The sequence below is a fragment of the Bos indicus x Bos taurus genome, chromosome 7, assembly GCF_003369695.1.
Source record: "Bos indicus x Bos taurus breed Angus x Brahman F1 hybrid chromosome 7, Bos_hybrid_MaternalHap_v2.0, whole genome shotgun sequence".
Lineage (NCBI taxonomy): Eukaryota > Metazoa > Chordata > Mammalia > Artiodactyla > Bovidae > Bos > Bos indicus x Bos taurus.
Genome location: NC_040082.1, coordinates 100,498,255 through 100,519,346, shown reverse-complemented (window position 1 = coordinate 100,519,346; position 21,092 = coordinate 100,498,255). Strand labels below are relative to the sequence as shown.

At 39.1% G+C, this 21,092-nt stretch overlaps 1 protein-coding gene across 1 annotated transcript; it reads left to right on the top strand.

Moving 5' to 3' along the window:
- The first annotated feature begins 16,080 nt into the window (after positions 1–16,080).
- On the top strand, positions 16,081–17,517 carry LOC113896416 (olfactory receptor-like protein OLF4). The gene is made up of 2 exons (XM_027548609.1): positions 16,081–16,954; positions 17,465–17,517. The coding sequence occupies exons 1-2, from the start codon at positions 16,081–16,083 to the stop codon at positions 17,515–17,517; spliced, it is 927 nt and encodes a 308-aa protein (XP_027404410.1).
- The last annotated feature ends 3,575 nt before the right edge of the window (positions 17,518–21,092 follow it).

The following is a 21,092-nucleotide window of genomic DNA, read 5'->3' as shown; positions in this document are numbered from 1 at the left end:
CATCATATTTTAGGATTTGAAATAGCTCAGCTGGAATCCCATCACTTCTACAAGCTTTGTTCACAGTGATGCTTCCTAAGGTTCACTGGACTTCACACTCCAAGATGTCTGGCTCTAGGTTAGTGGTAATACCACTGTGGTTATCCAGATCATTAAGATCTTTTTTTTGTATAGTCTTTTTGTGTATTCTTGACACTTCTTCTTAATATCTTCTGCTTTTGTTGGGTCCATAGCATTTCTTTCCTTTTTTGTACCCATCTTTGCATGAAATGTTCCCTTGTAATCTCTAATTTTTTTGAAGAGATCTCTAGTCTTTCCCGTTCTGTTGCTTTCCTCTGTTTCTTTGCATTGTTCATTTAGGAAGACTTTCTTTTCTTTCTTTCTTTTTTTAGTTGTGCTTTTAAATAGTTTATTTATTTATTAATTTATTTTTTTAGGAATTTTTCTACTTTATTTTTTCCCACATAAAATCAATTGAAAAAGAAGCAATTATCAAGATCATTTAAGTATCAGTTCAGTTGAGTTGCTCAGTAGCGTCTGACTCTTTGCAACCCCATGACTAAGCACACCAGACTTTCCTGTCCATCACCATCTCCCAGGGTTTGAACAAACTCATGTCCATCGAATCAGTGATGCCATCCAACCATCTCATCCTCTGTCAATCCCTTCTCCTCCTGCCTTCAATCCTTCCCAGCATCAGGGTCTTTTCAAATAAGTCAGCTCTTTGCATCAAGTGACCAAAGTATTGGAGCTACGGCTGCAGTATCAGTCCCTCCAATGAATATTCAGGACTGATTTCCTTTAGGATGGACTGGTTGGATCTCCTTACAGTCCAAGGGACTCTCAAGAGTCTTCTCCAACATTGCAGTTCAAAAGCATAAATTCTTCAGTGCTCAGCTTTCTTCATGGTCCAACTCTCATATCCATACATGACTAGTGGGAAAACCATAGTGTTTACTAGATGGAGCCTTGTTGGCAAAGTAATGTAGGAAGACATTCTTATCTCTCCTTGTTGAACTTGCATTCAAATGGGTGTAACTTTCCATTTTTCCTTGCATTTTGCTTCTCTATGAAAAGGCAAAAAATATGACACTGAAATAAACTCCCTAGGTTGGTAGGTGTCCAATATGCTACTGGAGAAGAAGGGAGAAATAGCTCCAGAAGGAATGAAGAACCTGAGCAAAAGTGGAAACAGCACCCAGTTGCACATGTGTTTGGTGGTGAAAGTAAAGTCTGATGCTGTAAAGAACAATATTACATCAGGTCAGTTCAGTCTCTCAGTCGTGTCTGACTTTTTGTGACCCCATGAATCTCAGCACACCAGGCCTCCCTGTCCATCACCATCTCCCAGAGTTCACTCAAACTCATGTCCATTGAGTCGGTGATGCCATCCAGCCATCTCATCCTCTGTCTTCCCCTTTTCCTCCAGCCCCCAATCCCTCCCAGAATCAGAGTCCTTTCCAATGAGTCAACTTTTTGCATAAGGCGGCCAAAGTACTGGAATTTCAGCTTTAGCATCATTCCTTCCAAAGAAATCCCAGGGCTGATCTCCTTCAGAATGGACTGGTTGGATGTCCTTGCAGTCCAAGGGACTCTCAAGAGTCTTCTCCAACACCACAGTTCAAAAGCCTCAATTCTTCGGTGCTCAGCTTTCTTCAGAGTCCAAATTTCACATCCATATATGACCACTGGAAAAACCATAGCCTTGACTAGACGGACATTTGTTGGCAAAGTAATGTCTCTGCTTCTGAATATGCTATCCAGGTTGGTCATAACTTTACTTCCAAGGAGTAAGTGTCTTTTAATTTCATGGCTGCAGTCACCATCTGCAGTGGTTTTGGAGCCCCCTCAAATAAAGTCTGACACTGTTTCCCCATCTATTTCCCATGAAGTGATGGGACCAGATGCCATGATCTTCGTTATATGAATGTTGAGCTTTAATCCAACATTTTCACTCTCCTCTTTAAATTTCATCAAGAGGCTTTTGAGTTCCTCTTCACTTTCTGCCATAAGGGTGGTGTCATCTGCATATCTGAGGTTATTGATGTTTCTCCCAGCAATCTTGATTCCAGCTTGTGTTTCTTCCAGCCTGGCATTTCTCATGATGTACTACGCATAAAAGTTAAATAAACAGGGTGACAATATACAGCCTTGACGTTCCTATTTGGAACCAGTCTGTTGTTCCATGTCCAGTTCTAACTGTTGCTTCCTGACCTGCATATAGGCTTCTCAAGAGGCCAGTCAGGTGGTCTGGTATTCCTATCTCTTTCAGTATTTTCCACAGTTTATTGTGATCCACACAGTCAAAAGCTTTGACAGAGTCAATAAAGCAGAAATAGATGTTTTTCTGGAACTCTCTTGCTTTTTTGATTTATCCAGCAGATGTTGGCAATTTGATCTCTGGTTCCTCTGCCTCTTCTAAAACCACTTTGATCATCTGGAAGTTCATGGTTCACGTATTGCTGAAGCCTGGCTTCAAGAATTTTGAGCATTACTTTACTAGCATGTGAGATGAGTGCAATTGTGCAGTGGTCTGAGCATTCTTTGGCATTTTCTTTCTTTGGGATTGGAATGAAAACTGACCTTTTCCAGTCCTGTGGCCACTGCTGAGTTTTCCAAATTTGCTGGCATATTGAGTGCAGCACTTTCATAGCATCATCTTTCAGGATTTGAAATAGCTCAACTGTAATTCCATCACCTCCACTAGCTTTGTCCGTAGTGATGCTTTCTAAGGCCCACTTGATTTCACATTCCAGGATGTCTGGCTCTAGGTGAATGATCACACCATCATGATTATCTTGGGTATGAAGATCTTTTTTGTACAGCTCTTCTGTGTATTTTTGCCACCTCTTCTTAATATCATCTGCTTCTGTTAGGTCCGCACCATTCTGTCCTTTATTGAGCCCATCTTTGCATGAAATGTTCCCTTGGTATTTCTTATTTTCTTGAAGACATCTCTAATCTTTCCCATTCTGTTGTTTTCCTCTATTTCTTTGCATTGATCGCTGAAGAAGGCTTTCTTATCTCTCCTTGCTATTCTTTGGAACTCTGCATTAAGATGCCTATATCTTTCCTTTTCTCCTTTGCTTTTCACTTCTCTTCTTTTCACAGCTATTTGTAAGGCCTCCCCAGACAGCCATTTAGCTTTTTTGCATTTCTTTTCCCTGGGGATGGTCTTGATCACTGTCTCCTGTACAATGTCATGAACCTCAGTCCATAGTTCATCAGGCACTCTGTCTATCAAATCTAGTCCCTTAAATCTATTTCTCACTTCCACTGTATAATCATAAGGACTTTGATTTACATCATACCTGAATGGTCTAGTGATTTTCCTTACTTTCTTCAATTTAAGTCTGAATTTGGCAATAAAGAGCTCATGATCTGAGCTACAGTGTGCTCCTGGTCTTGTGTTTGCTGACTGTATATAGCTTCTCCATCTTTGGCTGCAAAGAATATGATCAATCTGATTTTGATGTTGACCATCTGGTGATGTCCATGTATAGAGTCTTCTCTTGTGTTGTTGGAAGAGGGTGTTTGCTATGACCAGTGGGTTCTCTTGGTAAAACCCTATTAGCCTTTGTACTGCTTCATTCCATATTCCAAGGCCAAATTTGCCTGTTACTCCAGGTGTTTCTTGACTTCCTACTTTTGTATTCCAGCCCCCTATAATGAAAAGGACATCTTTTTTGGGTGTTAGTTCTAAAAGGTCTTGTAGGTCTTCATAGAACCATTCAACTTCAGCTTCTTCAACATTACTGGTTGGGGCTTGACTTGGATTACTGTGATATTGAATGATTTGCCTTGGAAACGAACAGAGAGCCTTCTGTCATTTTTGAGATTGCATCCAAGTACTGCATTTTGGACTCTCGTTGACCATGATGGCTACTCCACTTATTCTAAGGGATTCCTGCCCACAGTAGTGGGTATAATGCTCATCTGAGTTAAATTCACCCATTCCAGTACATTTTAGTTCGCTGATTCCTAGAATGTCGATGTTCACTGTTGCCATCTCCTGTTTGACCACTTCCAATTTGCCTTGATTCATGGACCTAACATTCCAGGTTCCTATGCAATATTGCTCTTTACAGCATCGGACCTTGCTTCTATCACCAGTCACATCCACAACTGGGTATCGTTTTTGCTTTGGCTCCATCCCTTCATTCTTTATGGAGTTATTTCTCCACTGATCTCCAGTAGCATATTAGGCACCTACTGACCTGGGGAGTTCCTCTTTCAGTATCCTATCATTTTGCCTTTTCATACTGTTCATGGGTTTCTCAAGGCAAGAATACTGAAGTGGTTTGCCATTCCCTTCTCCAGTGAACCACGTTCTGTCACACCTCTCCACCATGACCCGCCCATCTTGGGTGGCCCCACATGGCATGGCTTGGTTTCCTTGAGTTAGACAAGGCTGTGGTCCGTGTGATTAGACTAACTAGTTTTCTGTGATTATGGTTTCAGTATGTCTGCCCTCTGATGCCCTCTTGCAACACCTACCATCTTACTTGGGTTTCTTTTACCTTGGACGTGGGGTATCTCTTTGTGGCTGTTCCAGCAAAGCCCAGCTGGTGCTCCTTACCTTGGATGAGGGGTATCTCCTCACTGCCACCCTTCCTGACCTTGAACATGGAGTAGCTCCTCTAGGCCCTCCTGAGCCCACACAGCCACTGCTCCTTGGAAGTGGGGTCGCTTAAATGGCTGCTTCCCCTGATCTTGGGTGTCAGGTAGCTCCTCCTGGCCTCTGCCCCTGGCCTTGGGTGGGCATAGCTCCTTTCGGCTACTCCTTTGCTGTCGCAGTCTGGCGCTCTCGGTCGCCGCCCCTGACCTCGGGTGCGGTAGCTCCTCTCCGCTGCGGCCTCTGACCTCAGACGTGGGGTAACTCCTCTCGGCCGTGCTTGTGCGCTGTCGCAGCTGCCTGTGCTTATTCCTATTGCAATATTGCATAGGAACCTGTAATGTTAGGTCCATGAATCAAGGTAAATTGGAAGTGATTAAACAGGAGATGACAAGAGTGAACATCAACATTTTAGGAATCAGTGAACTAAATGGGAATGGGTGAATTTAATTCAGATGACCATTATATCTACTACTGTGGCAAATAGACGGGGAAACAATGGAATCAGTGAGAAACTTTATTTTGGGGGGCTCTAAAATCACTGCAGATTGTGACTGCATCCATGAAATTAAGACACTTGCTCCTTGGAAGAAAATTATGACAACCCTAGGCAGAATATTAAAAAGCAGAGACATTACTTTGCTGACAAAGGTCCATCTAGTCAAAGCTATGATTTTTCCAGTAGTCATGTATGGATGTGAGTTGGACTACACAGAAAGCTGGTCTCTGAAGAATTGATACTTTAGAACTGTGGTGTTAGAGAAGACTCTTGAGAGTCCTTGGACTGCAATGAGATCCAACCAGTCCATCCTAAAGGAAATCAATCCTGAATATTCATTGGAAGGACTGATGCTGAAGCTGAAAAATCCAATTCTTTGGCCACTTGATGAGAAGAACTGACTTATTGGAAAAGACCCTGATGCTGGGAAAGTTTGAAGGCAAGAGGAGAAGGGGACGACAGAGAATGAGATGGTTGGATGGCATCACTGACTCAATGGACATGAGTTTGAGTAAGCTCTGGGAGTTGGTGATGGACAGGAAAGCTTGGCATGCTGCAGTCCATGTGGTCCCAAAGAATCAGACACAACTGAGCAACTGAACTGACAGTGGGCAAGAATCCCTTAAAAGAAATTGAGTAGCCCTTATAGTGAACAAAGAATCTGGAATGCAGTACTTGGGTACAATCTCAAAACACCACAATAATCTCTGTTCATTTTCAAGGCAAACCATTCAATATCAGAGTAACCCAAGTCTAAGCCCCACCCACTAATGCTGAAGAAACTGAAGTTGAATGATTCTATTAAGACCCTCAAGACCTTCTAGAACTAACATCAAAAAAAGATGTCCTTCTCATTACAGGGAACTGGAATGCAAAACACATGTATACCTGTGGCAGATTCATTTTGATATTTGGCAAAACTAATACAATTATGTAAAGTTTAAAAATAAAATTAGAAAAAAAAAAAGTAGATAATCAAGAGATACCTGAGTAAGAGTTAAGTTTGACCCTGGAGTACAAAATGAAGCAGAGCAAAGGATAACCGAGTTTTGCCAAGAGAATGCACTGGCTATAGCAACACCCTCTTCCAACAACACAAGAGATGACTCTACACATGGACATCACCAGATGGTCAATATTGAAATCAGATTGATTACATTCTTTGCAACTGAAGATGAAGAAACTCTATACAATCAGCAAAACAACTTTGGGAGCTGACTGTGTTTTAGATCATGAACTCCTTATTAACAAATTCAGACAACTGGAAGAAAGTAGGGAAACCTACCAGGCCATTCAGGTAAGACCTAAATCAAATCCCTTACAATTATAAAGTAGTGAATGTGACAAAGATTCAAAGAATTAAATCTGATAGACAGAGTGCCTAAAGAACTATGGACTGAGGTTCATAACATTGTACAGGAGGCGGTGATCAAAACCATCCCCAAGGAAAAGAAATGCAAAAAGACAAAATGGTTGTCTGAGGAGGCCTTACAAATAGCTGAGGTTTTTATACTTATTTAAATACAAGACAGAAAATGGTCACACTTTAATGAAGCACCAAGTTCACATGTCCCAGGCAGGCCCACCAACTGGACTATGAATGTTATTTCTTTACTCTTTAGGGTAAAGATAATTTGATTGACAGCTTTATTTCTAGAGGGTTTTTTTTTTTATTTTTTTTTCCCCCTAATTTTGGTGGTTAGGAATGAGAAGATGCTTCCTTGGTGGCTTAGACAGTAAAGACTTTGCCTGCAATGCAGGACACCTGGGTTTGATCCCTGGGTTGGGAAGATCCACTGGAGAAGGCAGTGGCAGTGCATACCAGTATTCTTTCTGGAGAATCCCATGGACAGAGGAGCCTGGTGGGCTACAGCCCATGGGGTCACAAAGAGCCGGACACAGCTGAGTAACACTTTCACTTTCTTTTAGGGATGAGAAAAGCCTGGGTGTATTGTGCCCCTAACAGGACAAAATATGCTCTGTGTTGTGTGTTGTGTGTCTTGTGGCTGATGCAGTTCTGAGTGTTGACTACTTGAACCCACATACAGTAAAGTGACCTTTAAAAGACAGAAACCAGAATGTTAACCAACATATGAAGATAAGGAGAATCCTTGTGACTAGGATCCATACCTAGTCACAGGATGCCTTGAAATCAAAATTGATGATGAGTAATCAACAGAATTTAACAAAGGGACTCCTTGTGCCCTGAAGTCCCAGTTGTGGTAAGGAGTCCACTCTCTGACACTATCTGTCATCACTCTCCCTGTGATCTTTGCTCACCACACTGGAAATATATTGAGCCTGGAATGTCTGAAATAAGAACCTTCCTCAGATCCTTTGCACTAACTTTTTTCCCTGCAGGGCACACACTTCCCCAGATAACTCTTTGTTTGCCAACTATTTTTCCTTAAGGTTTATGTACAAATATACCCCTGTTTTTCAGTCTTCCTGAACTTCCAATGAAAATAACAAAACCACCCACTCTCTCTTATGTTTGCTTTTGCTTGACATACAATTGTAATTGCAGCATTTTCAACATGTTACTGAAGTCCATTTATATAAAAATTAATCATAGTATTTTAAAATTTTAGTCTTTACCATCAAACATGTGACCAGGCAATGATACCCAATTTTCAGGATTTCTTCTGGGATTATCAAAGGAACCAGAACTGCAGCCCGTCATATTTGGGCTTTTCCTCTCCATGTACCTGATCACTGTGCTTGGAAACCTGCATATCATCCTGGCTGTCAGCTCAGACTCCAACCTCCACATCCGCATATGCTTCTTCCTCTCCAACCTGTCCTTTGTAGACATCTGTTTCACCTCCACCACCATCCCAAATGTGCTATGGAACACCCAGACCCACAGCAAAGGTATCACCTATGAAGGCTACATCACCCAGATGTATTTTTCCATACTCTTTGGACAACTTTCTCCTGACTTTGATGGCCTATGTCCACTTCTTCACCATCTGTCACCCCCTGCACTACAATATCACCCCAAGTCCCCAGCTCTGTGGACTGCTGATGCTGGTGTCCTGGATCTAAGTGTCCTAAATTCCTTGTTACAAAGTTTAATGATGTTGTGATTGTCCTTCTGTACATGGAAATATCCCACTTTTTCTGTGATCTCAATCAGATATTCAAACTTGCCTGTTCTGACATTTTTCTTAAAGATGCTGTGTTGTATTTTTCAACTGGGTGCTGGCTGTGGATCCTTTGCTGGTATCCTTTACTCTTATTCTCAGATAGTTTCTTCTATATGTAGAATCTCATCAGCTCAGGGGAAGAATAAAGCATTTTCCACCGGTGCTTCTCACCTCTCAGTTGTCTTCTTGTTTTACTCTTCTGTCCTAGGAGTGTACCTTAGCTCTGCTGCTATACAGCTCACCCTCAAGTGCAATAGCCTCAGTGATGCACACTGTGGTCACACCCATGCTGAACCCCTTCATCCACAGTCTGAGGAATGAAGATATTAATGGGGCTCTGAAGAGATTATATGGGATGGCAGGTATAAAATGACCAATCATTCTGGAGGTGAATAAGTGTCCTTGATTGCATGACTCAAAACTTCAGAACATAAAATTGTGATTATTTGAGCACTGTGGAATATAATTTGTTGCCAATTATTTCCTGGGATTTCTATTTCTTTGAATTCAACCTTTGTATTCAATTTCAACAATTCAATTTATTAATCTTTCTGCTCTGTCTGGTATACAGACAGTTTTCTTTGGGGCCATTTTCATATATTCCCAAAGTTTTCTCTACTTTGTATCAGATATATTTGTAAATTAACATATATTTCATGGAGAGATTTAGATTTCTTAAAAATATTTTCTTCTCAAAATAGAAAGCCCAGAGATAAATCCACGCACATATGGACACCTTATCTTCGACAAAGGAGGCAAGAATATACAATGGATTAAAGACAATCTCTTTAACAAGTGGTGCTGGGAAATCTGGTCAACCACTTGTAAAAGAATGAAACTGGACCACTTTCTAACACCATACACAAAAATAAACTCAAAATGGATTAAAGATCTAAACGTAAGACCAGAAACTATAAAACTCCTAGAGGAGAACATAGGCAAAACACTCTCCGACATACATCACAGCAGGATCCTCTATGACCCACCTCCCAGAATATTGGAAATAAAAGCAAAAATAAACAAATGGGACCTAATTAAACTTAAAAGCTTCTGCACATCAAAGGAAACTATTAGCAAGGTGAAAAGACAGTCTTCAGAATGGGAGAAAATAATAGCAAATGAAGCAACCGACAAACAACTAATCTCAAAAATATACAAGCAACTCCTACAGCTCAACTCCAGAAAAATAAACGACTCAATCAAAAAATGGGCCAAAGAACTAAATAGACATTTCTCCAAAAAAGACATACAGATGGCTAACAAACACATGAAAAGATGCTCAACATCACTCATTATCAGAGAAATGCAAATCAAAACCACTATGAGGTACCATTTTACACCAGTCAGAATGGCTGCGATCCAAAAGTCTACAAATAATAAATGCTGGAGAGGGTGTGGAGAAAAGGGAACCCTCTTACACTGTTGGTGGGAATGCAAACTAGTACAGCCACTATGGAGAACAGTGTGGAGATTCCTTAAAAAACTGGAAATAGAACTGCCTTATGATCCAGCAACCCCACTGCTGGGCATACACACTGAGGAAACCAGAAGGGAAAGAGACACGTGTACCCCAATGTTCATCGCAGCACTGTTTATAATAGCCAAGACGTGGAAGCAACCTAGATGTCCATCAGCAGATGAATGGATAAGAAGGCTGTGGTACATATACACAATGGAGTATTACTCAGCCATTAAAAAGAATACATTTGAATCAGTTCTAATGAGGTGGATGAAACTGGAGCCTATTATACAGAGTGAAGTAAGCCAGAAGGAAAAACATAAATACAGTATACTAACGCATATATATGGAATTTAGAAAGATGGTAACAATAACCCGGTGTACGAGACAGCAAAAGAGACACTGATGTATAGAACAGTCTTATGGACTCTGTGGGAGAGGGAGAGGGTGGGAAGATGTGGGAGAATGGCAGTGAAACATGTAAAATATCATGTATGAAACGAGTCACCAGTCCAGGTTCGATGCATGATGCTGGATGCTTGGGGCTGGTGCACTGGGACGGCCCAGAGGGATGGTATGGGGAGGGAGGAGGGAGGAGGGTTCGGGATGGGGAACACATGTATACCTGTGGCGGATTCATTTTGATATTTGGCAAAACTAATACAATTATGTAAAGTTTAAAAATAAAATAAAATTGGAAGAATAAAAAATAAAAAAAAATAAAAAAAAAGACTTATACTGTCCCACACAATTGCCCCTAGTTTCCATGAAAGAGCAATCATGAGTTGTTATACTGATATGAATAAAACTATACTTGGCATCTAAGATCATTTATGCAATGCCTTTGTAGGGGGAAAGATGAAACCACAGTTTAACTTTGGTATTGTCACTCTGCTTTACATCATTATTTTAACCACTCTTCCTGATAATGTGGACTGTCTCATGAACCCAATTTCAGTATCTATCTACTGATATGATGCCGTTGCCTAAGAATGCCTGGGGGGCATTGCCCAGGCCCATAATGTTTGTGATTTTGATCTGAACAAATGTTTTGACTAAACCAGCCCTTATGTTGTTGTTGTTTTAAATGAAACATAACTGATATTACCTTATGTTAGTTTCAGGTGTACAACATAATGGTTTGATCATTTGTGTATATCACAAACTAATCACCACAATAAATCAAGTTAGCTTTCATCATGATGTTGTTTTCATTTGCTAAGTCATGTATGACTTTGTGATGACATGGACTATATAGCACACCAAGTCCTCCACTATATCCCAGAATATGCTCAGATTCATGTCTATTGAGCTGGTGATGCTACCTAAACATTTCATGCTCTGCCACCTCCTTCTCCTTTTGCTTTCAATCTTTCCCAGCATCAGGGTCTTTCCCAGTGAATCAGCTCTTCACATCAGGTGGCCAAGGTATTGAAGCTTCAGCTTCAGCAACAGTCCTTCCAGTGAATATTCAGGATTTATTTCCTGTAAAATTGACTGCTTTGTTCTTCTTGTTGTCCAAAGAACTCTCAGGAGTCTTCTAGAGCACCACAATCTGAAAACATAAAGCTTTCTTTATGATTCAACTCTCACATCATTACATGACTACTGGAAAACCCATAGCTTTGACAACATGGACCTTTGTCAACCAAGTGATGTCTGTGCTTTTTAAAATGCTTGTCTGGAGAGGGAGGTGGGGGGGGAGTTCAGGATGGGGAACACGTGTACACCTGTGGTGGATGCATGTTGATGTATGGCAAAACAAATACAATATTGTAAAGTAAAAAAAAAATAATAAAAAAATTAAAAAAAATAAATAAAATGTGTGTCTCAATTTGTCACAGCTTTTCTTCCAAGGAGCAAGCATCTTTTAATTTCATGGCCTCAGTCACCATCTGCAGTGATTTTGGAGCCCAAGAAAATAGAATCTGTCACTACTTCTACTCAGATTACAACTGGGAGATCACTAATCCCTACGAGCCCCATTTCTACAATGGAAAACCGAGTTCATAATAGTACTACCTCACAGAATAAAGTTTTCCAAAGATAAATCATACAATCTCTAGGAGGTGCTAAGATCTAAATATACCTCTTACAATTAAACACTTTCTTGTGAGGAACAAAATAACCAGTCTTGTGCTGGAATTATGAAATGTGTAATTGTTTTGGCAGTATTGTCATAAATGCAAGCTGTGTACTGTCTAAGGTTTTATACTAAAATGACACTGTTAACCCACTTCTTAAAGATGGTGATAGGATTTTAGGGGCTGTGACCCACTACAGTTAGTGCTTGATTAGGGCCCTAATCAAGACAAAATACCAATCTTGAATTATAGATAAAGATGGATTCATGGTTGGGATAAGTTATTGGGAAACTTAAGGTTTATTCCTCTGGGTAGACACGACAGTTCATGTAAAGAGTAATAAATGTTGAATGCATCTGACTTGTAACATTGTCTCCTAAACATAGAAAATGAGCAGGAAAATTTTTTTATCTGTGCAGACCAGTGTCCCTCAGGGAAATCAGTTATTAGAGGTGGTGGAAACAAGAGAGAAACATGGTAATGAGTAGACACAGGGAGCTGTAAATATCTCCTCTGCTGCATCCCTCAGCCTGTGCATCCTTGGTCTGGACAGGACTTGGTTGTTGTTTTTGGAGACATAACTGACTTAGGGGACTGATGCTTGACTGCATCTCACTGTCTTGTCTGGGAACAGAGCTCCTATTCCCATCATCAACCATTCAAGAGGAATTTGGACATCTCCGTTGAGACCTTCCTCTCAGAGACTCGCCCAGGTGAGTCAAGAACCAGATAAATACTGCAGAGTGTCAAAGGGAATAACAATCAAAAACATTCACCCGAGTTCACCTGAGAGCCAGTCCAGGCTAACCCAGAGGCAAAATCACTGAAATTGTTTGTGTGCTTGATTAATAATATATTAATTTTTTATTCCAAAAATAGAAGTGAAAATTGAACTAATAATGCAAGGTCAAGGTTGACCATTAAAAGATGAACATGAAAGCCCAATGAGAAGAGGGAATAGGAGGTATAAAGTGCTTCCAGTAAAAGTAGAATCTAAGTTCAAGGAGTTTGCAATTAACTGGAGTAGAGACAAAGGGTATTAGCTGGGGAAGGATGTACAGAGATGCAAGGACTTTTGTATTTTTTTTAATATGGAGCATATTTGACTATGATGAGAAGTATCCAGATTAAGGAATGCCTCCATATATTTTCTTAAAACAGCAGTTCATGAGATATATATATTTCACAGTATTTCTCCTCTCAACGTAGAAAATAAAACACATTATCATGTGAAAAATGGTGTAGTAATGTGTTTCATCAGTAGTTATTTCCTTTAAGAGTGAATACATGTGTAGATTAGCTAACCAATCGCTTTCTCTGTTGAAAATATGGAGACATGACTAATCAGGACCTTTCCTTTTTTAATTTATTTTATAGAAATTTATTTACTTATTTTAATTGGAGGATAGTTACTTTATAATATTGTGATGGCTTTTGCAATGCATTAACATGCATTGGCCATAGGTATACATGTGTTTCCCCAGCTGACACCCCCTCACACCTCCCTCCCCACCCCATCCCTCTAGGTGAATCCAGCATGTTTTATTACCATTTTATATTTTATTCTTCCAAACAATTAAATTTTTTCATCAAGCTTGCTGCTTGCTATTTACTTATTTTTTGTATATATAAGACTATATATAATGTGTGAGAATTTATAAATTTTGTGTGGTAAAATCAGTGTCAATTCATCTTGTTGCTTTTCATTTTTTGCAATTCATCTCTATTGCTTTAAAAAAAAAGTTTAACTGAAGGAATAGAGTTGTCACTTAAATATTCTTTACTTAGAAAACCCTTGCTTTAAATAGAAATGAAAATGTTCTTCTGTATATTAGGTGCTAATAAATCATGCTTTTAATGCATTTCCAACTACCTTTCCTATCTCTTATCCCTTATTGTTTATTTTATTTCGATCAGATCTATCTATGAGAGTTGCACATATTCAGCCACTAATATTTGGAAGGCATTCTCCTTTACATTTAATCAAAGACAACTTTGTACATACCTGAATTTGAGTCCATATGTCCCCATGGAAGAGGAAATTATAACTTAGGTACTGCTTCCTCCCCACATTAAAAAAGACTTTCTGTCATATTCTTTCATTTCCAAATCTAAACTTGAATAGTAACACACTTGATATTATTAAATTACAATTATTGTATATCATTTCTTTGAGAAGTAATTTCTAGATTTTCCTTAAATTTTGTTTCCTATAGGCATTTTTAAAGGTATCTTTTATTGAGTTGTAATCAACGTATGTTATATTATATTAGTTTCAGGTTTACAACATATTGATTCAATATATATATATACATATATTGTGAAATGGTTACCAAAATGAGTCTAGTTAATACAAATCACCAAGTGTAGTTATAATTTTTTGTTTTTATAGAAACTTTTAAGATTTACTCTATTAGCAACTTTCAAATATGCAGTGCAGTATTATTAACTATTGTCACAATACTGTATATTATAGCCCCATGACTTATTTGTCTTATAACTGGAAGTGTGTACGTTTGACCCCTTTCATCCAGTTTACCCACTCCCACTCCCTGCTCCTGCCTCTGGCAGCCAGAATCTGTTCTCTCTGTCTATGAGCTTGGCTTTTGGCTTTGTTTTTTTGATTCCACATATAAGCAAGATGTTACAAGTGTTTGTTTGTCTCTGTCTGACTTATTTCACTTATCATAAAAGCCTGCATGGCAATGAAGACCCAGGACAGCCAAAATAAATAAATAAATAATTAAAAAAATAATAAAGAAATAAAACAAGTAGGATATAAATCTGTAATATGCAGTATAGGGAGTATAACCAATATTTTGTAATTCTTTTAAATGGAGCATAATCTATAAAAATATCAAATCACTATGTTGTACACCTGAAACTAATAAACAGTTTAGCTCAACTATATACCAGTTCTAAAGAAAAGAGTGAAATCTTGCCATTAGCAACAACATGATTGGAACTTGAAGCCATTATGATAAATGAGAGAAGTCATATAGGCTTTTTAAAATATGGAGTTTCCTAAAGCACTGAAGAAAATTTATGACCAACCTAGATAGCATATTGAAAAGCAGAGACATTGCTTTGCCAACAAAGATCCATCTAGTCAAGGCTATGGTTTTTTCCAGTGGTCATGTATGCGTGTGAGAGTTGGACTGTGAAGAAGGCTGACCAGTCCTGGGTCACAATTACCACACAATTGGAAGGATTGATGCTGAGGCTGAAACTCTAATACTTTGGCCACCTCATGCGAAGAGTGACTCATTGGAAAAGACTCTGATGCTGGGAGGGATTGGGGGCAGGAGGAGAAGGGGACAACAGAGGATGAGATGGCTGGATGGCATCACTGACTCGATGGATGTGAGTCTGAGTGAACTCCAGGAATTGGTGATGGACAGGGAGACCTGGTGTGCTGCAATTCATGGGGTCTCAAAGAGTCGGACACGATTGAGCGACTGAACTGAACTGACTGAAAGCACTGAAGACACATGTGGACTTCATAACTTGAAGTTTCAGCAGTAACACGGAGGCTACATAATTTTTCAACCTTCTCTGACAATATCTCTCCTTACTAATCCTCCTGCTCATTTTCCCTCACCACATTGGCTTCCTTTTATCAACTGGGTCATCTTAAGCAAGCACTCTCCTCACAGCCTGTGCACTGGCTGCTCCCTTGTAAGGACACCCTTCCCCAAGTCTGTTCATGACAGTCACCCTTCTCTGAAGTCCGTTCAAATAACATCTTGTTTGTAGTTCTTGTCTAAACATGCCTAAAATAGTATTTCCTTTTCACCCTTGCCTTTATGCCAGCTTTCTATTCTTTTTATTTTATGGGTCTCTTTTTAAGAGACCCACAAGCATAAGACGTGCTATATATACATTTAAATTTCTATGTAACTTTTTATTTGCTTATATGCTCTCTGCACAGCCAGATTTTATGAGCTTTTGTTTTCCAACACCCTAACTCCCTGCATAGATAGTACCTGGAATATTGTCACAATTCAATTTATATTCCTCAAAGTATGAAAGGATCTCTCATTAAAATTGTAGTATTCATAACATGTTGGGGGAAACTGACCATGAGACAACTTTGCTAACTAGAGATGACACAGGAGGTTCCTTCAAGTGCACAAAATCCATGAACAAAATGTTGAAAGCAATTATTGATGGCAAAATATAAATGGTAGCATTTCTACCACATGAGTAATGATGCTTCTTTTGTGAAAATAAATCATGCTATTTTCCTATTTTTCTATAGTCACCATCAACACATGGCAATAAGAAACCTAACAGGAGTTTCACAATTTCTTCTTCTGGGAGTCTCAGAGGAATTAAAATTGCAACACTTCATATTTGGTCTTTTCCTCTCCATGTACCTGATCACTGTATTTGGAAACTTGCTCATCATCCTGGCCATCAGCTCAGACTCCCACCTGCAAACCCTCATGTACTTCTTCCTCTCCAACCTGTCCTTTGTAGACATCTGCTTCACCTCCACCATCCCAAAGATGCTGTGGAATATCCAGACACAGAGAAAAGTCATAACCTATGAAAGCTGCATCACCCAGATGTATTTTTTCACACTCTTTGCAGGACTGGACACCTTGCTCCTAACAGTGATGGCCTATGATCACTTCATGGCCATCTGCCACCCACTGTACTACACAGTCATTATGAACTCCCAGCTCTGTGAACTGTTGGTGCTGGTGTCCTGGGTCATCAGTGTCCTGCATTCCTTGTTAGAAAGCTTAAGTTTGTTGAGACTGTCATTCTGTACCTTCTTAGAAATCCCCCACTTTTTCTGTGAACTCAATTGGATGATCCAACTTGCCAGTTCTGACACCTTTCTCAATAATGTGGTGATGTATTCTGGAGCTGTGTTGCTGGCTGGGGGTTCCCTCATGTGTATTCTTTACTCTTACTCTAGGATAGTTTCTTCCATAGGCAGAATCTTATCATCTCAGGGGAAGTATAAAACATTTTCCACCTGTGCATCTCACCTCTCAGTTGTCTCCTTATTTTACTGTACAGGTTTAGGAGTGTACCTCAGCTCTGCTGGTACCCACAGATTCCACTCAAGTGCAACAGCCTCGGTGATGTACACTGTGGTCACACCCATGCTGAACCCATTCATCTATAGTCTGAGTAATAAAGACTTAGAGAAAAGTCTGAAAAAACTCTTTGGAAAGAGAATCATAAAAGGTCCTATTGGCATAGGTTTTAAGTGCTTAGTCGCTCAGTCACGTCCAACTCTTTGCGACCCTTTAGACTGTAGCCCATCAGGCTCTGTCCATAGGATTTCCCAGGCAAGTATATTGGAGAGGGTTGCCACACCTTCCTCCAGGGGATCTTCCTGAACCAGGAATCGAACCCATATCTCCTACATCTCCTGAATTGCAGGTGGATTCTTTACTCGCTCAGCCATCAGGAAAGCCCAATAGATCTGAATTCTCCTGGCTTATAACCCGATCTCTTGAGAACAGAGAATCAGCAGGAAAAATTTCTTTCTGTCCAGACCAAGTTCCGTAGGGAATTCATGTGCTTACAGGCCATTGTAAAATAAGAGAAAAGTACATAATGAGCAGACAGAGAGAGCTGTAAGTCTGGCTCAAGTTTCGATAGTTTAATCCTTCCTGCTGTCTCGTCTGCACACAGAGCTTCAGTCTCCATCATCAACCATCCAGGAAAGGATTCAGACTTCTGCCTAGAGAACTACCTCTCAGAGTTCCCGTGCTGGTGAGTCCAAGAGCCCAAAGACACTGCAGGAACAGGTCATAGAGAATGAAAATCAAGAATATTTGTCTGAGGACACGTGAAAAATAATTCAGTCTATCCCAGAGTACAAAGAATACTGTGGTGGTTTGCTTGTTTGATTGAAATATCAAAGTATTTTTTAGATGCTAAAAAGAGAACTCAGTAAGGCAATGCTCAGTGATGACAATTAAATGACAGGAAAAAAAGCCCAATTACAAAAGGGAAGAGAGACATAAAGGGCTTCCAGGCAGAATATAATAGAATGTATATCCAAGTATCTTACAAATTTACTGGAAGAAAGAGGTAAGGCATTAACTGGAGGGACATAAAATGAAGTGAAGGCATTTTTTTGAACTTTCAAAATAGGGCATATTTGACTATATTTCCTTATTGATGAGAAAGGTCCACACCAAAGAAGGCCTGCAAACACATCCTTGCAACAGCAGCATCTTCTATGGAGAAGAAAAAGGAAGGAAAATAATTGATTTGCATAAAGGGGAAGGCTAATCAACTTGAATTATTCCATTACTTGTGATGCTTGAATATGTAAGTGGATTTGATAACTATTTACTTTCTGTATCTCAAATTATCTTTGTGACTCCTTTCCTTGGTAGAATAGAACTGGAGAATTTCTATTCTTGTTTATAATTGCTGCTGCTGATAAGTCGCTTCAGTGTTGTTCGACTCTGTGCGACCCCATAGATGGTAGCCCACCAGGCTCCCCTGTCCCTGGGATTCTCCAGGCAAGAGTACTGGAGTGGGTTGCCATTGCCTTCTCTATGTTTATAATTATGATCTTTCAAATAAAGAGGTGGAGGTTACCACTACCCCCTCATACTGGTTATTTGTCATTTTGTTCTTTATTTATGTATATATGTATTTGAGGGGAATTGTGAATATATATCAATTTGGTGTGGTCAAATTTCTCAATTAATCATATTGTATATTCTCCATTGCCTTCTATTTATTTATTTATTGGCGTATAGTTGCTTTACCACATTGTGTTAGTTTTTGTAGTGCTATGAAGTGAATCAGCTGTATGTATACATACATCCCCTCCCTCTTGGACCTCCCTCCCATCCCCTATACCATCTATCTAGGTCATCATGGAGCACCGAGCCGAGCTCCCTGTACAGCACAGTAGGTCCCCACTAGCTATCTGTTTTACACATGGCAGTGCACCTGCGTCAGTCCCAATCTCCAAATTCATCCCCCTTCACCCCTCCAGCTGTGTCCATGTGTTTTCCTGACATCTGTGTCTCTATCCCTGCCCAACAAAAAGGTTCCTCTGTACCATTTTTCTAGATTCCACTTACATGCATCACTATATATTTGTTTTTATTTAAATATTTTTTTCTGAAAGAAATTGAGCTGTCAGTTTAATATTCTCCACTTGTCACTTTTTTTCTGTTCATTTTTATTTTTTAAAAAAATATTATAATTATTATTTTTCACTTTACAATATTGTATTGATTTTGCAATACATCAACATACATCTGCCACGGGTGTACACGTGCTCCCCATCCTGAACCCCCCTCCCATCTCCCTCCCCATACCACCCCTCTGGGTTATCCCAGTGCACCAGCCCCAAGCTTCCTGTATCCTGCATCAAACCTGGACTGGCGATTTGTTTCTTATATGATATTATACATGTTTTAATGCCATTCTCCCAAATCATCCCCCCGCCCCCCCACCCCCAGAGTCCAAAAGACTGTTCTATACATCTGTGTCTCTTTTGCTATCTCGTATACAGAGTTGTCATTACCATCTTTCTAAATTCCATGTTTTAGACAAAAATGAAGTTGAAATTTCTGTATCCTTTGTGCTAATAAATCACCAATTACAGTTTTTCCAACATGCATTTACATCTCTGCTGTTTCTAATTGGTCCTTTATTTATTTATTTTTGGCCACCCTACATGACATATGGGATCTTAGTTCCCTGACCAGGGGTGGAACTTGTCTCCTCTGCAATGGAAGTGCTGATTCTTAATCACTGGATCACCAGGGAAATCCCTAATTGCTCCTTTTGATTAGACTTATGTTTAAAAGTTGCTTCACATCAAGCCATCATTTGGAAGGCATTCTTGTTTATCATTTGACTAATGGTCACTATACCTTCTGTGAAAATTGAAAGCGAAAGTCACTCAGCCATGCCAGACTCTTTGTGACCCCATGGACTCGTCTGTCCATGGAATTCTCCAGGCAAGAATACTGGGGTGGGTTGCCATTCCCTTCTCCAGGAGATCTTCCTGATCCAGGAACTGAATCCAGGTCTCCTGCATTGTAGGCAGATTCTTTACCATCTGAGCCACCAGGATACACTGAAATCCACAACTATTCATATAAGGTAGAATTATAACTTAAATACTGCTTTCTCCTTACATTTAAAAAGTCATTGTTTCATTCTTTTTTTCCAAGTCATTGGCAACTTAACTTTATATTAATGAGCCATGTTGATTTTGTTAAATTGTTACTATTTCGCATTTTTATATAGCATAGATTTTCATTCCATTTTGTAACATACAGTTGTTTTGAAACTACTCTACTTGACCTAGTCTCATTCAAGTTAATGTTTCTTTTCCATAAATTCTTAGATTATTTTAAAACTTCTCTTTCTGTATTATGCATGAAGTCTTAACTACCAGACTGCTAGGGTTGTTCCCAAAAATTAGCATCTTGTTTGTACTGTCCACTTTGGATATATTCTTGACTATGATAATTGTTAAAGATGTTTGTCAGCCTGAAAGCATTTAAATTCCTAATGGAAAAAAAATCTTACTCATTATTAAAATAAAAATTGATTGAAAGTGAAAAAAGAATATCTGTAGTTTGACTATTAATAGCTATCTTCAGATTGTTTATCAGAGACTGCTTTTTTACTACTACTAGCACATTTGGGGGTAATTATTCTTACCCCAAAATCTGAAAGGCCTTTAAGTTTATCCCAGGACAATGGTATTAAAAATATTTTTTGTTTCCCTCTTAAACTATATACTGAGTTCAAGCAAAGATTTTTATGCTTGGTCATGATTTTGATTTGCCTAGTATTATTATTATGTACCCACATATTATATGTCCATTTTTCTATAGATATCAATATTTCAAATACTTTTTACAAAAGATTGTTTTTGAACTGACTTTAACTACATGCTTTTGGTCATAAATTAAAAAAATTCTCTCTAGTTAAAAATGTCTATCATCTTACTTCTGAGTATCTTGACTTATTTATCATGATTTTGCCCACACAAAAACTTTATAGGTATAAGATGTTTATCTATGAAGTGTCTGTTACACTTACACTGAGGTCATAATCTTTCTAATTTTTTGCAAGATGTTTTAGGGTGAGAAACTACAGACTTGGCAAAATAAATAGACATTTGTGTTTAATTTTATCAACAATTCACTTCTTCCAAATAAAATGAAATACAACCTTACCACATATTAAATGTCCATAAATAGAGACCTAAGTCCTAATGTATCCAACAAATAACTGAGAATGTGCTATATACCAGATCATTCTAGGAAGA